Source organism: Pan troglodytes, chromosome 3 (genome assembly GCF_028858775.2).
Source record: "Pan troglodytes isolate AG18354 chromosome 3, NHGRI_mPanTro3-v2.0_pri, whole genome shotgun sequence".
NCBI lineage: Eukaryota > Metazoa > Chordata > Mammalia > Primates > Hominidae > Pan > Pan troglodytes.
The window spans coordinates 62,391,543-62,408,685 of record NC_072401.2 but is presented as its reverse complement, the minus strand read 5'-3'; the positions used below and the strand labels follow the sequence as shown (position 1 = coordinate 62,408,685).

Below are 17,143 nucleotides of genomic sequence, written 5' to 3'. Positions count from 1 at the left end.
CTGGAGCGGGGGGCCTGCACTTACCAGACCGGACGCAGCCATGTTCCGGCCCCGCTGAGCCAGCGCAACTGTCTGAGGTGGAAGCCCACACGGACCACAGCTCCAGGAGGCCGAGCAAGAAACGAATCGCCGGAATACCAGGCCGCGGCCAAGCAATAACCTTAAGTCTCAGGCGACTGCCGCGAGAGCTGCGATCCGGAAGGCGCGCGCTAACAACACTTCCCCGCCATTGGCTCCGCCCTCAACAAACAAGAACGCTTGGCCTGTGCCTGGGTTTGAACCCGGAGACACATGCGCAAAACGGGCCGCGCCGTCCAATAGGAAGCAAGCCGTTAGTGGGCTCGCCCCTTCATGCTCCAGGCCAACGGCCCTCCAGCCTGCAGACCCACCCGCCCGCCCTACCTCTAGCCGCTCTGCTCTTCCCACCTCCCTTCCTCAGCGGCGCGCCCGGGACAGGCGCGAGACTGGGCTTTTATTAGGAAGGCACGATCCTGGGAACCGCTCCTTGTGCCCAATGTAAAACTTCTCAACAGTTCTATTAAGGAATAATAAGTAATACTTGGAAGGATGAGAGGTAGAAATTGCAGACGACTGTTTTTTTAATAGAATCTTTTTTTGAAGAGATTTTTCTAATGCAGATTCGTCAGCCACGCCCAGCCCATCTAACCATCATCTCTGAAAATAATTGAATAATTATGTATAATAATGGTGATGATGGCTTGTATTCTTTTTCAAGTATGTGGGCGATATTTTTATGATGCATTGCCAACAAATGACCCACGTAAATACCTATCATTTAAGTATGATGCACTGAAAAGAATTCTATACAGAATCCTGAAACCTGCCAGCCATTGACTAGCTATGTTATGGAGGGCAAAATTGCGGCACCATTCTGGGTGTTTCCATAGTGGTAGAATGGAAGTCTAAATTAGACGCTCTGAAGACTTCTCACCTGACCAGTGTATGATTCTATGAAGCTGTATCTTATTTTATTATTTAATTTAAAATTACAAGAAAATTCTAATCAGAAAATAGTTTACTAATTGAATAAATACATTAATCAGGAGTTGAGATAATAGATTTTTAAAACATGTAGTGCTTTAACAAATGCTGTCACCTATGAAGGCCAATTTTTTATTTCATTTATTTTTTTGATAGAAAAAAAGGAACTATGATCTCTGACTGAAATTAGGCCTGGATTGCACTCCATTCCATTAATTCTGCCATTATGGGCAACTAAGTTATCTGTTCCTTAATTCTCTTGTCTGCAAAATGAGAATACTATTAAAGTGGTTGAGATGTTGTAATTGAATAATTCCTGTTAAGAGCTAAGCACAATGTTTGCAACATAGTAAGAATTCAATAATAAAGCTATTGGAATCATTATGGAGACTTTTTTACTATGTTTGGCAGTTTTGCCAATCAGTCCAACTTATAATTTGGTGCTGTCACATTTGGAATAGATAATAATAAACACTAACATTTATTGACTGCATACTCTATGCCCAGTTCTGAAATGCTTTGCATGCATTGAAGAGAACAATTAATATTCCTGTTTTATAAACAAGGGCACTGAAACACAGAGAGGTAAGTGTCTTGCCCAAGATCACATCACCACTAAATGGTAGGATGGGATATTATCCCAAGAATTCTCACTCCACAACTGAGCTCTTAATCACTACACTCTTTGCCTCTGGGTAAGAAATTTTAGCAAGCACGATTATAGATGTAAAGTCCCACATGTAAAATTATATCCTCCTGCTTCCACTGGAAACTAAGTCCCACGCTTATTTTGAGAAAGTTGGAATGCAATGGCTTGTGCTGCTGCAGAAAGCAGGCCACAGAGGGCGTTGAGGATTAACTGTTCTAAAGAAAATAGAGCAGTACTCTTATAAAAACAGTTGTGGAGACTCCACAGTTTCCAGACAAACGTTTTACTTCCATATGTACTTGTTGTAGTACTTAATAGCCCACCATGGTTTTAGTATCCTAAAATAGGATTGCTAATTAATGGGGGGAGTAATATTTATTTAAAAACCCAAGTTTGTCGTTATAAATCTCCCCCCAAAATACATCAAAGATTACTTCTTATGAACTGCTATGACAATCTTGAAGTTTTCTTTCACAACTGCTTACCTAGTTAAGGGGTGTGTGTGCATGTGTGTATTTACATGTAAGTATATGTAAGTATTAACATATACATAATTAGATGTGTATATGGGAACATAAAGTATCCAGAAATTTGGCTTGAAAGAGAAGTAAAAAAAACTTTTCGTTACTTATGGTTTTAGGTACATAATTTAAAATTTGTAAATCTTGAAACTATTTCAAAGAATATTTTGTTTTAGATCTTTGATTTTCATCAAATAACTATGGTATGGGTATTTACTACCAAAGTGTCTTCCATTAAGTGTTAGCACAAAAATATTCACAACTGAACTAACACTTAAAAATTAGTCTGTATTCATTCCCACCCCACAGCTTAACATGCGCATCTGTCCTGGTGAGTGGATAAACAAATGTACCTCAATGCAGTGCAATACTCTTCAGCAATAAAAGCAAACTACTGATATACAATATGGATGAATCTTGAAAGCACTGTACTAAGTGAAAGAAGCTGGACATCAATGACTGTACGAAAAGAAATCAAATCGCTGGTTACCAGGGGTTGAGGAGGGTGGGGGAAAAAAGACTGTAAAGGAATAAGAGGGAACTTTTTGCGGTGCTGAAAATATTCTATGTCTTGATTACGATGGTAGTTACATGGCTATATCTATTTGTCAAAACTCCTAGTTAGAACTGTGCCCCTGAAAAAGGCGACCTTTTTTTTTTGAGAAAGGTCTTGCTTGGTTGCCCAGGCTGGAGTGCAGTGGCACAATCAAGGCCCACTGCAGCCTCTACCTGCTGGGCTAAAATGATTCTCCTGCCTCAGCCTCGTGAATATCTGGGACCACAGGCATGCACCACCACACCCTGCTAATTTTTTTTTTTTTTTAATTTTTTGTAGAGATGGGATCTTCCTATGTTGCCCAAGCTGGTCCTGAACTCTTGGGCTCAGGTGATCCTCTGGCTTCTGCCTCCCGAATTGCTGGGTTACAGGCATGAGCCACCACACCTGGCCAAAATAGTGACTTTTACAGTAAATTATACCTCAGTAAATCTGTGAGAGCGATGATAAAAGAGAGAAAGAGAAAATGAGAGAGACTCAAAGGCACTGTATGGAAACCAAATGCAATGTGTAAACTTTGATTAGAGTCTAGTTCAAAACAAAGTAACTGTAAAGAGCATTAAGCAATAAGTGAAAATGAAAAAATTAATTTTCAGATGATATTAGAGAATTGTAAAGTTTTCTTAGGTATTATAATGTGATTATGTTTATGTAATTTGTCCTTACTCTTAGGATATGCATATCAAAGTATTTAGAGGTAAAATGTCTTGTGATATTTGTAAGTACTTTGAAATTGTTAATCATAAAGAGATTGAGATAGTTAAATACATACGGCAAAATATTAACAATTATTGAACCTAGTTCATTGGTGTGTTTATTAACAATACTCTTTCAGTTTCTCTGTATGTTTGAAATATTTCATAGAAAAATGATGGGGAAACTTGAACTTAATAAAATTGCTTAAGTTCTAAAAACTTTTGCAAAAACATTTATTATTTATTCTGCAAAAGTCAAAAGTGAAAATATTAGCAAATGACTATCATATAATTTTGTCAGAAAAATTACACATGAAAAATGAATTTCTTCTAAAAAGTATAGCATAGTCACAATTATAACAATATTTGCTAAGATAAAATAGACTTAGTTTTATGATTTTGGTTTTTTTTAATAATGTAATTTTTTTTCTTTTACTCCTTACTGCCAAATGTTGGTCCCTCTGTTAAGGAGATTCATTTAAGTATCCTTTTCTGATAAAAAATTATCCTCCAATAGAAATGCTATCTATGCTATGTAGACCATAATGGAAAAGTTAATAAAATGTGCTTGCAATGTACAGGTAGGTGGCAGCAATGTTTACAAAATAGTTTTACCATGCTATGAGTTGTTAAGGTCTGCAATGCGTCATTAATTGTAAAGTGCTATATAAATTAACTGATCTTTACATTTCCTAAATTACCTTTGTGTCAACCATTGCTTATTAGTTATAGTTATATTCTATTATGTACACATTGTTTCTCTTAACTCAAGATCACAACAAATAACACTATTCTGTAGATCTCCATTCTGCATCCTATAAGATAGGATAGTTTACTTCTAGTCAACTTATTTTCCACTCACACAAAGGAAATTTTGTCATTGAAAACACATTAAGATTTTCAAAAGCTTAATAAAATGGTTCTGCATTATAATTTTACTCTTGAGAGGACTTAAATTACCCTGAGTGAAAATTGGCAAGTAATGTAGGATACTGTTTTTAAATTTCAGGCAGTCATTGCTTTGCAAAGTAGTACAGGACCCTTAAAAAGACCCTGTAAGCTGAAACCATGCAAACCGATCTTTGCTTGGGAAAAATTCTGATTGTTTCATGACCTTGAAAAAAAAATTATCAGCTGGAGGCGGTGGCTAACGCCTGTAATCCTAGCACTTTGGGAGACTGAGGCTGGCGGATCACCTGAGGTCAGGAGGTCAAGATCAGCCTGGCCAACGTGGCAAAACCCCGTCTCTACTAAAAATACAAAAATTAGCTGGGCGCAGTGGCTCACGCCTGTAATCCCAGCATTTTGGGAGGCCGAGGCAGGCGGATCACGAGGTCAGGAGATCGAGACCGTCCTGGCTAACATGGTGAAACCCTGTCTCTACTAAAAAATACAAAACAATTAGCCGAGCATGGTGGCAGGTGCCTGTAGTCCCAGCTACTCGGGGGGCTGAGGCAGGAGAATGGCATGAACCCGGGAGGCGGAGCTTGCAGTGAGCCGAGATCGTGCAACTGCACTCCAGCCTGGGCAACAGAGCGAGACTCCGTCTCAAAAACAATAAAAATAAAGATACAAAAGTTAGCCAGGAGTGGTGGTGTACGCCTGTAATCCCAGCTACTCGGGAGGCTGAGGCAGGAGAATTGCTTGAACCTGGGAGAGAGGCTGCAGTGAGCCGAGATCATGCCACTGTACTGCAGCCTGGGAGACAGAGCGAGACTCAGCCTCAAAAAAAAAAAAAAATTATCAAAATATTAACATGTCTCTTGCTGTCAGTTATAAATTTATGGGGAAATGAAAAAATAGTAAAACTAATACTTATATAGCACATTGTAACTCAAAGCATTAGAAACATTGAGCATTAAAGTGCTTTAGTTCTCAGTTTTGTTTTCTATTTTTTTATTTTTGGCTCCTGACAGGAAACATGCTTTAGTTCTTTGTAACAAAAAAAAAAAAAAAAAAGAAAGCTATCAAGAATAGTTTGAACAGTGCCTGCCTTCTCAGCTGTAACTTATGATACAGTGTGAGCATCTTTTGGTGAATTGTTATACTGCTTGCTAAGCTTGGGTCATTTTAAATTAAGTATATGTGGCATAGGATATATAACATATTTGTAAATTCAAGTGTCTATGGAAACTCATAAACAATAAAATACCAAAATGGTAACTTGCAGACAGTACCTAAAAGTAAGAGTTGTTTTGTTTTGTTTTGTTTTGTTTTGTTTTTTCTGGAGGCTCCATCATTCACCTAAAAGTAAGAGACAATAGGAAGATAAACTAGAAGCAAAGACACAGGGCAGAAGTGATGTGCTGTTGACCTAGAGAAAATCTGAATAATATTGAAAAGTGCGGCCAGGCACGGTGGCTCATGTCTATAATTCCAGCATTTTGAGAGGCCAAGGCAGCAGGATCACTTGAGGCCAGGAGTTCACAACCAGCCTGGGCAACATAGTGAGACCCAGTCTCAACAAAAAATCAAAAATTTAAAAATTTAGCCAGGTGTGATTGCATGTGACTAGTTTCAGCTTCTCAGGAGGCTGAGGTGGGAGGATTGCTTGCCCCATGGCACTCTGCCTAGGCAATAGAGCAAGACTCCTTCTCTTAAACTAAAAATAAAAATTTTAAAAATGTTCATGTTGACAGAATGGAACTAGATTATGGGGCAACTTCAATGTCAGGATAACTTTTCACTTATCCTATGGACAATGGGGAACTGTGGTATAATCAGGGTTCAATTACATAAAAGAAAATTTGTAGCCAGGCACGGTGGCTCACGCCTGTAATCCCAGCACTTTGGAAGGCTGAGGCGGGCGGATCACCTGAGGTCTGGAGTTTGAGACCAGCCTGACCAACGTGGCGAAACGCCATCTCTACTAAAAATACAAAAACCATTAGCCGTGTGTGGTGGCACATGCCTGTAATCCCAGCTACTCGGGAGGCTGAGGCAGGAGAATTGCTTGAACCCAGGAGACGGAGGCTGCAGTAAGCCGAGATCACACCACTGCACTCCAGACCAGGCGACAGGGCGAGATTCCGTCTCAAAAAAAAAAAAAAGAACAATTTGTGATGGCTAGTTTTGGCAAAAAGGGATCTGCTACCTGCATTTAACAGCTCATAAAATTTTTGAGAGGATGAAGAAACAGTGTATTTTGGATTTTCAGGAATAATTCCCAAATGCACATTGAAGAACTAAGCCATTAAGAGGCAGCTGATGTTTCTACAGTTATAAAACAAATAGAAAAATTGGGAAGCTGACGTTAATGCTTATGTCTCCAAGATCATACTGACATCATGCAATCAGGAAGCCACCACAATTACAATGCTGCCACGTTATGGAAATCACTATAAGAATTAAAGAAAGAGGAAAGAAACACAAAAAGTGGCTTGACAGTCAAAGACAGGTTTATTTTAGAGAAAACCCAAGGGGGCTTCTGGCCAAGTTGGGTCAGAGGCACACTCTCTTACAGACTAAGAGTTTTTAAGGATTCAGGGTGGGAGAGTTTATCAGAGGCTTGTACTGCTTCTGTGTCTCTTTGCTGTGCTTATCTGGGAGGAAGACTTGTGTGTCTGTTCCCATACATCTTTCTGCGCTGCAGGCATACTCCCCCGAGTCTGCTTTTAGCTTCCCTATCTTAGTGCACCTGAAGGGAAAGGAATGTGCTTATTAAGGCCCACTGTTTTACTGGGGCCCATTGTATGAGGGTGAAGTTTGGCAGTTACCCAAGAGACTTTCCCCCCACCTCCCTCTGTGCCCAAGCTGTCTTATCTGTTTTACTCTCTGCTCTTTCTGGCTGCTTGTAGTTAGAAGAGAAGTGATTTCCTTGAAATGCATGAGGCTAAAAAGGGAGCTGGAACTTAAAGTGGCAGTATTTGAGATGATGGTGCTCCTGCTCTGTCAGTCACCACCAATAAGAATTCTCCAATGAGTCTGGGTATGGCGGCTCATGTTTACTTCCAGCACTGTGGGAGGCTGAGATAGGCAAATTTCTTGAGGCCGGGAGTTGGAGACCAGCCTGGCCAATATGGTGAAACCCCATCTCTACTAAAAATACAAAAATTAGCAAGGCCATCATTGTTACAGAAGTGATATTAGTAGCTCTGTCAGAACAGTTTAATTTGCTAACCCTTATAACTGTCAGTACAAAGAGTTGCATCTAGGATGATAAGAGCTTTTCCTATTACGTATTTTCAAACTATTTTTGTAGTGGAAAATGTCACTTTTGTTACTGAGGAGTAGTTTTTGGATGCCAGGTAGATACGGGAAACTGGTTTTCATACTAGGTAACTCACAGAATAATGGTAGCTTATTCTATACTTATACAGTAGTGGTGGCACACTACTGTAATCCCAGCTACTCAGGTGGCTGAGGCATGAGACTCGCTTGAACTCGGGAGGCGGAGGTTACAGTGAGCCAAGATGGTGCCACTGCACTCCAGCCTGGAGGACACAGCTAGACTCTGTCTCAAAAAAAAAAAAAAAAAAAAAAAAAAAAAGAATCCTCTCAGAGCAGAAAGCCTCCTTACTGCTTCCAGCTCCAGAGCCACACCTTACCTAAAATGATATGATGATATGCACAAGCAAACTGATGTCTGTGACTTGACTATCAACACCCATGAAGCTAGTGATCAGACATTGGGACTTCTGATAACTTTGCCACAGAAAAATTAGATGCCTACAGGCCATACATGCCTTTTTATTGGTTAGAAAAGCCAAAGGTTGCCTGGTGCAGTGGCTCACATCTGTTAATTCCAGCTACTCAGAAGGCTGAGGCAGGACGATTGCTTAAGCCCAGGAGTTTGAGACCAGCCTGGGCAACATAGCCAGACCTCCTCTCAATGAAGTTTAAAAAACAAACAAACAAACAAACAAACAAAAACAAAGGCAGCATAAGAATGAACCCCGCCTCCCTTCTGCCTTGCCAATCATGTTGAATGCTTTTCAATCTTAGCTGCACAGAAGTCTGAGAAATGTAGATTTTATCTTTTTAGCCTCTGCAATAAACAAAAGCACACTAGAAGGGTTTGGAATGATGGTAAGCACCAATCCACCTTATTCCCTAAGGAAGGCATGAAGGATGAGAAATAAAAGAGAAAACATAGACTTAACCTTTGTATACATTGAGTTTGAAATGGTTAAAACTGAATTCATTATCCCTCTACCACCCAAACTATCTCCCCACTCTGAATTTCTAGTTTCTATTAAAGCTACCATTATTCTGTGAGTTACCCAGTATGAAAACCAGTGTCCTGTATCTACCTGGCATCCAAAAACTACTTCTCAGTAACAAAAGTGATATTTTCCACTATAAAAATAGTTTGAAAATACATAACTAGGAAAAGCTTTTATCATCCCAGATGCAACTCTTTGTACTGAAAATTATAAGGGTTAGCAAATTAAACTGTTCTGACAGAGCTACTAATATCACTTCTGTAACAATGATTGCCCACCTTTTTTTTCTGTTTCAAAAGACTTAAGGGAAACATTTTCTGAGTAAAAATGGCTCACTGTATCAGTAATTCTCAGGCAAAGGAGTAGGAAGCTCCCTCCATATTGTATGTCTGATAATCTCTGGAGTTGTGGTATTACAATGTGCATTTTCTCCACTGAAAATGCTGCATGTCTGGGTGTGGTGGCTAATGCCTGTAAATCCCAGCGCTTTGGGAGGCCAAGGCGGACGGATCATTTAAGGTCAGGAGTTCAAGACCAGCCTGACCAACATGGTGAAATCTCATATCTACTAAAAATACAAAAAATTAGCCAGGTGTGGTGGTGAGCACCTGTAGTCCCAGCTACTCAGGAGGCTGAGGCAGGAGAATGGCATGAACCTGGGAGGCAGAGGTGGAAATGAGCTGAGATCATGCCACTGCACTCCAGTCTGGGCGACATAGCAAGACTCAGTCTCAAAAAAAGAAAAGAAAAGAAAAAGAAAATGTGGCTTAACTCTATCAATAGTAATAAAAAATTTACTCATAATAAAGATTGTATTGGATTCATACCAGCCATTGATAAGCTATAAGTATTTCACACAATGGTTAAAATTAAAGCTGTATTCTTCAGGTATGAGTTGCAAAAATAAATGTATTCAATTAAAATATCTTAGAAATATACTGCCGCAAATTATAATGCATATGGCAATAAATCATCAGTAAGTATTAAGCAAAACAAAGGTCAGAAATGTGGAAGTACTGGAGCAGGGTTGGTTGATTTGATTGATTCAGTACTAATAAATGGATAGAAAAGTATTTTAGAGATCCTCAATTATTGTAAAAAATGTGGATTTTTACTCAGATGACCTTATAACATAGAGGAGTCAATACAGCACTGAGATTTTGGTTTATATGAGTTAAATCTTATACTTCACCCAAAGTTGTTAAGTTATATTTGCCATAAAACCTGATTTGTAACAATCTTCTGTGACACAGATGCTACTGATGGCTGTAATGTTGGGCTCCAATAGTTTAATAGTAACATGATTGTTCTACAAGGCGACACAAGAATCATATGTCAACCAATGGTCACATATATCAGAAAAAATGAAACTCCTGTCACAATGGAAGCTAATAATTCTCCAAACTAGAATCATATTTTTTAGCTAGAAGCTATTCAGTAAATATATGATATTGCAATCTACTTATAACCAACCCCTACTTCAACACAATCTTTCCTTTGGAAAAACTGTTTCTTGTTGATACTCAATGTATACAAATAACTACAACAGGACAAATACTATAAGAAAGAAATCGTGCAAAGTGCTTTGGGAAAGCAGAAATGAGAGTAATAACTTTTTTTTTTTTGTGGGGGTGAAGAAAGCTTCAGGAAATTAGGAAATGTTCAGAATTAAGGATAGATTCAGCCTGGGTCTTGAAGGACGAGTAGGACATTACCATATAAACAAAGAGAAGGAGGGGCATCTAAGCAGAGTACAGTGACGGAAAAGGTATGAGGAGACAGGGAAGATCATAGGGTATTCAGGCAACTGAGACTAAATGAAATTACCAGAGCAAAGGGTATTTTGAGGAGTTATTATTTAAAAGGGCCCTGCTATAAAGGACCAACGTGCCATGCTTGAGCCCATTGTTGGTATTCAATAAGTATTTAGTGTTCAATAAAAAATATTTAAAAAGGAATCTCAAAAGCAATGAGAATCCTTTAAAGTCTTTTCAGTAGGGGAATATCTTGATTAGGTTGAATTTTAAATGAATCAAAGAAGAAAAAGAGTGGAAACTAGGAGACTACTTAAAAGCCTTTTGCAACTCTTCAAACAATAAGTCATGTAGTCCATCGCCTCCTTGTATAGGTGAGGAAGCTATGATACCAGAGAAGTCAAGTGGTTTGTTCAAGGTCTCAAGAGCTGGTTAGTAGCAAAATTAGTTTATGCCCTATGTCCAAACATATTTTCTACTATATTTCCTTACCTACAAATTTATTCTTCACTGCCTAAGACTTGAGGTATCTGTAAGAGGATTTCCATTGTAATGGTGCAGTGGTGCAATGACACTAGTCATTGCAGACAGGACTAACTTGTTAATATTGTTTAAGCAAGATTTTTGCATTTTGTAGTCTTTTTCAGGGAGATATAATTTGATTCTTGGTATATTAAAAATGAATTTGACGAACAAATCAGCAGACCAAAGTAACTTACTGTGTCTGATTAGCTGTTTTTAAATTGTTGCTTATTTTTTTTAAAGGCAAAAAAAAAAAAAAAAACTAAGTGCTTATTTAACAACAACAACAAAAAATCCCCTTTACATTTTTTTAGAGGTATTATTTTCTCTCACCTATGAAACTTTCTGACCATAAAGTCAGTGCGTAATCACTGATGATTCCCAGCATTCTTTCTTTATCCTTGCTTCTTTTCATTTTTCAATTCTTAATCCCTCCTTTCACTTCCCCGCTGTATTACAACAACTAACAGCTGCCAAGAAAGTGGATTAGGTCATATATTCAATCAGGAGGTTTTCCTGTTATTCAAGTCACTTTCTTAGTATACCGAAACTAAAAAATAGTTATGGTTTTTGCCTCAAAAAATTCAGTTGGACTTATATTTTATTATTTGAAGGTTGGGTAGCAAGAAGCAGGTCTAAACTTACAAAAGCAAAGCAGTCATTTTGGATCTTCAACTCCCTATTTCTGTCTTGAGCTGTTTTCATTTTGATAATACATCTGAACACTCTTCTCTAACTTACTGATAATCAGTCTGTATTGTTCTACCTCACTTTGTAGACAATTTGTCATCCCATATCTACAGCTGCAGGATCAGTGGGACCCATACTGGTGGAGAAAACCATGCAGTCTCTCCATTAGGAAAGGAGAATCAGACTGAAGACTCCTGACTTGCTTTGATTTCTAATAATAGGCTGGTCTCACTGGGCCCAGGCTGTTCTAAATCTAGAGTAGTTCTGAAATACTGAGTGTGAAATAGGCAATGGTAGAAATTCTTAGGACCCCTGTAAGACAAATCAAAATTCCTTCTAGTATTCTTTTCTCCCATCATTTCCTGCACTGTGCTACGCCAAATCCAATCTCTTAAGGACCATTTCCTACATGCAACCATTGAGTGCACTTTGGCCCCAGTATAGCTTTATAAATCTCACTAGATAACTGTGGGAACTCCATCCATGAATCATAGTATCAATGGTCTGCAACTCAGAAAGCACAAAAGAACAAAATAAAAGTTTGAAAACTTACAGCTTTCTCTGCCAGATATTTTTTTGCCAAATATCTTAGACTCCTTTGCGTTGCTGTAACAGAATGCCACAGACTGGTAATTTATAATGAACAGAAATGTATTTGGCTCATGGTTCTGGAGTCTGGAAGTCAAAGAACACGGCCAGCATCTGATGAGGACCTTCATGCGGCATCATTCCATGGCAGAAGATAGAAGAGCAAGAGAGGGTGATAGCATGTGAGAAAGTGCCAAACTTGATTTTATAAAAAACCCACTTCCAGGCCAGGTGCAATGGCTCACACCTGTAATCCCAGCACTTTGGGAGGCCACAGCAGGAGAATCGCTTGAGCCCAAGAGTTTGAGACCAACCTGGGCAACATAGGGAGATACTGTCTATACAAAAAATGAAAAAGTTAGCTAGGAGTGGTGGCGCGTGCCTTGTAGTCCCAGCTACTTAGGAGGCTGATGTGTGAGGATTGTTTGAGCCTGAGAGGTCAAGGCTGCAGTGAGCTGTGATTGCACCAGTGTATTCCAGCCTGGGCAACAGAGCAAGACCCTGCCTCTGAAAAAAGAGAAAGAAACCCACTCCCACAGCATTAATTCATTCATTCATTCATGAGGGCAGAGGCCTCATGACTTAATCACCTTCTAAAAGTCCCATTTCTAAACACTGTTGCATTGGGGATTAAGTTTCTAACACATAAATTTTGGAGGACACATTCAAAACATAGCACTAAATATTCATTGGGAACTCATGTACTTGGAATATCTACTGGCAAAAAAAAAAAAAAAAAGAAAGAAAGAAAAAAGAAAAAAATTCCATATTCCGTGTTCCCATAATTGTGGTTTATATTTAGTGAAGCATCAAATGAGCATGAGATACAACTATTTTTTTATTTACACAAAACTTGACCCTAAAATATTTAACCAACAGAAGTAGTACTAATAAAATTATTCTATGAAGTAATTTTTAATGAAGCAGAGTTTATTCAAGTCACGTCTTCTGCAAATAAAAATGGACACCAATAAACAAAAACAAAGATAGAAAGAATAACTGTGTTCTTGATATCTCCCCTAAAGTTCACAATCTCTACACCTGTTTCTTTCATCTTCTGGTGATGTTAATCTTCTGTTTATTTTGCGCTTTAAATCTAAGCACATGTGGATTACCCAGAGATTGCCCTCTGAAAGTCAGTCTACACCTGTTCTTTCTTACCTCACAAAAAGTAATGGAAAAAAAAGTGTGTGTGTGTGTGTGTGCGTCTGTGTGTGTGTGTGTCCTGTTGGTGGTAGTGTTGGTGGTTAAAAAGCAATTTGGGACTTCCTCTTTGAACAGTTGCCTTTTCCTCTCACAGAAGGAAGATTTCATTTTGTTTGAAACGAGAAACCAAACCACACACCAAAGAGAGGGGTATGATGGCTAAGAAGCCCCCAAAACCAGCCCCTCGCAGGATCTTCCAGGAAAGGTTAAAGATTACTGCTCTACCTTTGTACTTTGAAGGTTTTTTATTAATCAAGAGGTCAGGATACCGGGTGAGTCTATAGATGATAATGTTAAACCTAAGACTTCTGTTTTAATTTAATATTTATTTCATGGTGATGTGATGTGTTAAGACCTCCTTGTTTCTGTTGAAATTAAATCATCTTCTCTTCTTTGAGCTCAGAAAAATGATTCCAATTTTTCATAATTTAAATACAATGTCTGGCTTAAACCTGTATGTATACACATATATAATATGTATAATAACAGAGGTTGTAATATTAAGGCACTAATATAAAAAAGTCAATAAGCTAAATTTCCAAAGAACTTATTTAAATATCACAAAAGATTTTGGCTTGGGAGATAAAATGTTTCTTGTATTTTCTCCACAATTTATTGCTATGCTTCAATGATGACATGTACCATTAAGATAAAATGATATCATGATTAAAATTAAACCTGCTCCTGTTCTGAGTCATTTGAAGTTTATAATGATCAAATTATTAAAAATGGCTTTTGTAAAAATTGTTAAAATGACAAAGTTCATACTGTTTAACATTATATATAGTTATGTGTTCTAAAATACTATTCAAGATAGTGACTTTTAATTTTGGGGGTACTACTGTGGGTATTAAGTACACTAAGCTACATAAATACCTTTGCTCTAAGAAAATCCATGAAGCATTCTGTATTTTTAAATGTAATAATTAAAACTTATAGTTAGTTAAAATCATTACTTTTAAAACAGTAATTATGGATGACTTGAAATTAATTAGAGAAATAAGCCGAAAATTGCCTGTTATTAAAGAAAAAAATCATTAACTTAGGTCAAATTTTATGAAATTGTATACTGACTAAAACTAGAAAAATTTTAAGGTTTTCAGAAATTCCATCAGAAATGTTTAATGATGCTAAAATATATTTTCTGAGGATTTATGAATACTTGTGGAAAAATTATATATATGAAAAATCTATAATAGCATATTCACATTTCTTACATATATAATCAGATCATTTACTATTTGAGAGTAAAGACATGGTAATTTGTATTCTGTTATGGATGTTAAACATGCATAAATAATTACCTTTCAGTTATATTAGAATTTTTTAGATTGATCCTATATGCTTTTAATGTAAATTCAATCTTGTCACCACAGGTAAGCCACATAGTCACACTTTGCCAGGAAAGGGAAGTTGAGAAAAAAAAATTCTAATTAGTAATTTAAATCGGGTTGTTCATTGAATGTTTTCCAAGGTATTTATAATAACTGTTTATGATAGCAGTTTTTTTTAAATGCTTAAAGAAGACATGTCATTGGTATGGTTAGCAGAAAGAATAAGAATTTTAGAGTGTCTTTATCTGATGGTTTTGCCACTTATAGCTTGTGATCTTGTGCAAGTTACTCAATCTCCTTGAGACTGTTTCAACTATAAGATAGAGAGTATACTACTTGCTACTTGCCTCCTAAGGTACATTCTAGGATTCAGTAGGTGTTCAATCAATTTATTCACTCAACATTTATTGTGTGCCTCCTATGCACCAAGCATCACTCATTTCTGGAGAATATGGAAAAAAACACAAAGATTTTATTTTCAGGAGGCTTAATATAGTAGGAATGATGTCTTCCTTACCAAATTTCTACTCTTTACCTTCTCTTAGAAAGCATTCTTTGAAGCAGAATGAATACCTATAGGCATAAATATTTCCAATGAAATTAACTTGTGTTTCTATTTGAATTTATAGTAAAGTATCTTTGTGTGTGTGTGTGTGTGTGTGTGTGTGTGTGTGACAGTGTCTCCTCTGTTGCCCAAGCTGGAGTGCAATGGTGCAATCACTAGTCATGCAGCCTTGACATCCCCGGCTCCGGTGATTCTCCTGCCTCAGCCTCCTGAGTAGCTGGGACTACAAGCGCATACCACACCCGGCTAACGTTTGTATGGTTTATAGAGACAGGGTTTCATCACGTTGTTCAGGTTGGTCTCAAACTCCTGGGCTCAAGCAACCTGCCCACCTTGGCCTCCCAATGTGCTAGAATTACAGGCATGGGCCTCTGAGTTAGACCACAAAGTACCTTTTTACTTGTATGTCAGGGAGAAGAGAGCAAGAGGATGACAATAATACCTACTTATGTGGTGGTTTCAGGGATTAAAGGGATAGCATATGTAAAACACCTGGCTCACACTAAAGGTTAGATTCATTCTCTTACCCTTTCATCACTTATCATACTCTTATTCAGGTACTAAAATTAGTTTGAGGTCTGCAAGTAATATGACTCCAAGGAGAGTGAGCATGGTGATAATTAGAGTACTTGAAAATAGAAGCTATGAGAAAAATCTAAGGAAAATAAGTGGAATTTCCAAGCAATTGGCAGCAAAGTGCCAGGGAATCTTTGAACAGAAGGTGAGCCAAAGGTATATAGCCAAGTAATCTTTGGAGCTGATTGGCTAGAGGAAGGTGAGAGGCTCTGCAGAATGTAAAGTTGGGTCTCTGCCAAAGTCATTCAGAACATTTAAACTAGAAAAAATATAACTGAAGAGTAACCTGGTCTATAAAGGCATTAAATGCTGAGAGGTGCTTCTTAGCTATTTTTTGTGGGGCACTTTTAAGTATTTAAAGAGCTTTTCCCCAGGAAAATGTAACAACGTATACCATTTTGCATGCAATTCTAGAAGGTTTCTAAATCTGAGGTCAAGAACCCATGAAAAACACATAATCTTTATGGAAAAGATAATGTGGGAAGATTTATTTAAGCCACAGCACTAGGATTCTGAATTAACCAGGAATATGTGTTTATTATCAAAGCTGTTAAATGCCACAGTGGAATACCATTGGCATCGCAGTTCTTACAAATGGGAAAATTTCTCATTTTTTCTGGGACCGTTTGAAAATAAGAGAGAGTGTGGGTGGGCCGGGAGCGGTGGCTCATGCCTGTAATCCCAGCACTCTGGGAGGCCCAGGTGGGCGGATCACGAGGTCAGGAAATGGAGACCAACCTGTTCAACATGGTGAAACCCCGTCTCTACTAAAAATACAAAAATTAGCAGGGCATGGTGGCACGCACCTGTGGTCCCAGCTACTCGGGAGGCTGAGGCAGGAGAATCACTTGAACCTGGGAGTCAGAGGTTGCAGTGAGCCGAGATCGCGCCACTGCACTCCAGCCTGGCAATAGAGCGAGACTCTGTCAAAAAAAAAAAAAAAAAGCAAGAGAGAAAGAAAGAAAAGAAAAAGAAAGAAAATAAGAGATAGTTTGGGCAACGTCTCATAATTTCTTCAATCTGTGATGTGCTAAAGTAAAAAAAAAAAACAGTGTGTGTGGGCCAGGCCCGGTCCCAGCTATTCGGAAGGCTGAGGCAGGAGAATCGCTTGAATCCGGGAGGCGGAGGTTGCAGTGAGCCAAGATCGTGCCACTGCACTCCAGCCTGGGTGACAGAGCGAAACTCCGTCTCAAAAAAAAAAGGAAATTTTTTAGGGCTAAGTTGTGCTCACACACAGTTCTCTATGGCAGTAATCTCCAAATTTTAAAATAACACACTCCTTTCAGGAAAACATTTTGAGCACAGATCCCTAATATAAGA

General features: G+C 38.2%; 2 protein-coding genes across 12 annotated transcripts in view; one reads left to right on the top strand and one right to left on the bottom strand.

Moving 5' to 3' along the window:
* CENPC (centromere protein C) overlaps window positions 1-3,168 on the bottom strand; it is a 115,248-nt gene extending 112,080 nt beyond the window's left edge. For 5 of the 6 annotated variants that reach the window (XR_010156585.1, XM_054683060.1, XM_054683059.1 and 2 more), the window contains exon 1: window positions 25-3,168. Coding sequence is in view for 4 of the 6 variants with exons in the window: in XM_054683060.1 (XP_054539035.1) it covers window positions 25-42 (18 nt within the window). In the remaining 2 variants the exon portion in view is untranslated. The remainder of the gene's footprint in view (window positions 1-24) is intronic. The other variant, XM_063809600.1, reaches the window with a different exon arrangement.
* A 10,160-nt stretch (window positions 3,169-13,328) lies between these two features.
* STAP1 (signal transducing adaptor family member 1) overlaps window positions 13,329-17,143 on the top strand; it is a 48,618-nt gene continuing 44,803 nt past the window's right edge. For 2 of the 6 annotated variants that reach the window (XR_010156587.1, XM_009447814.4), the window contains exon 1: window positions 13,363-13,620. Coding sequence is in view for 5 of the 6 variants with exons in the window: in XM_009447814.4 (XP_009446089.1) it covers window positions 13,501-13,620 (120 nt within the window). In the remaining variant the exon portion in view is untranslated. Of the gene's footprint in view, window positions 13,621-17,143 lie in introns of all 6 variants that reach the window. The other 4 variants (XM_063809603.1, XM_009447813.4, XM_063809602.1 and 1 more) reach the window with 3 other exon arrangements.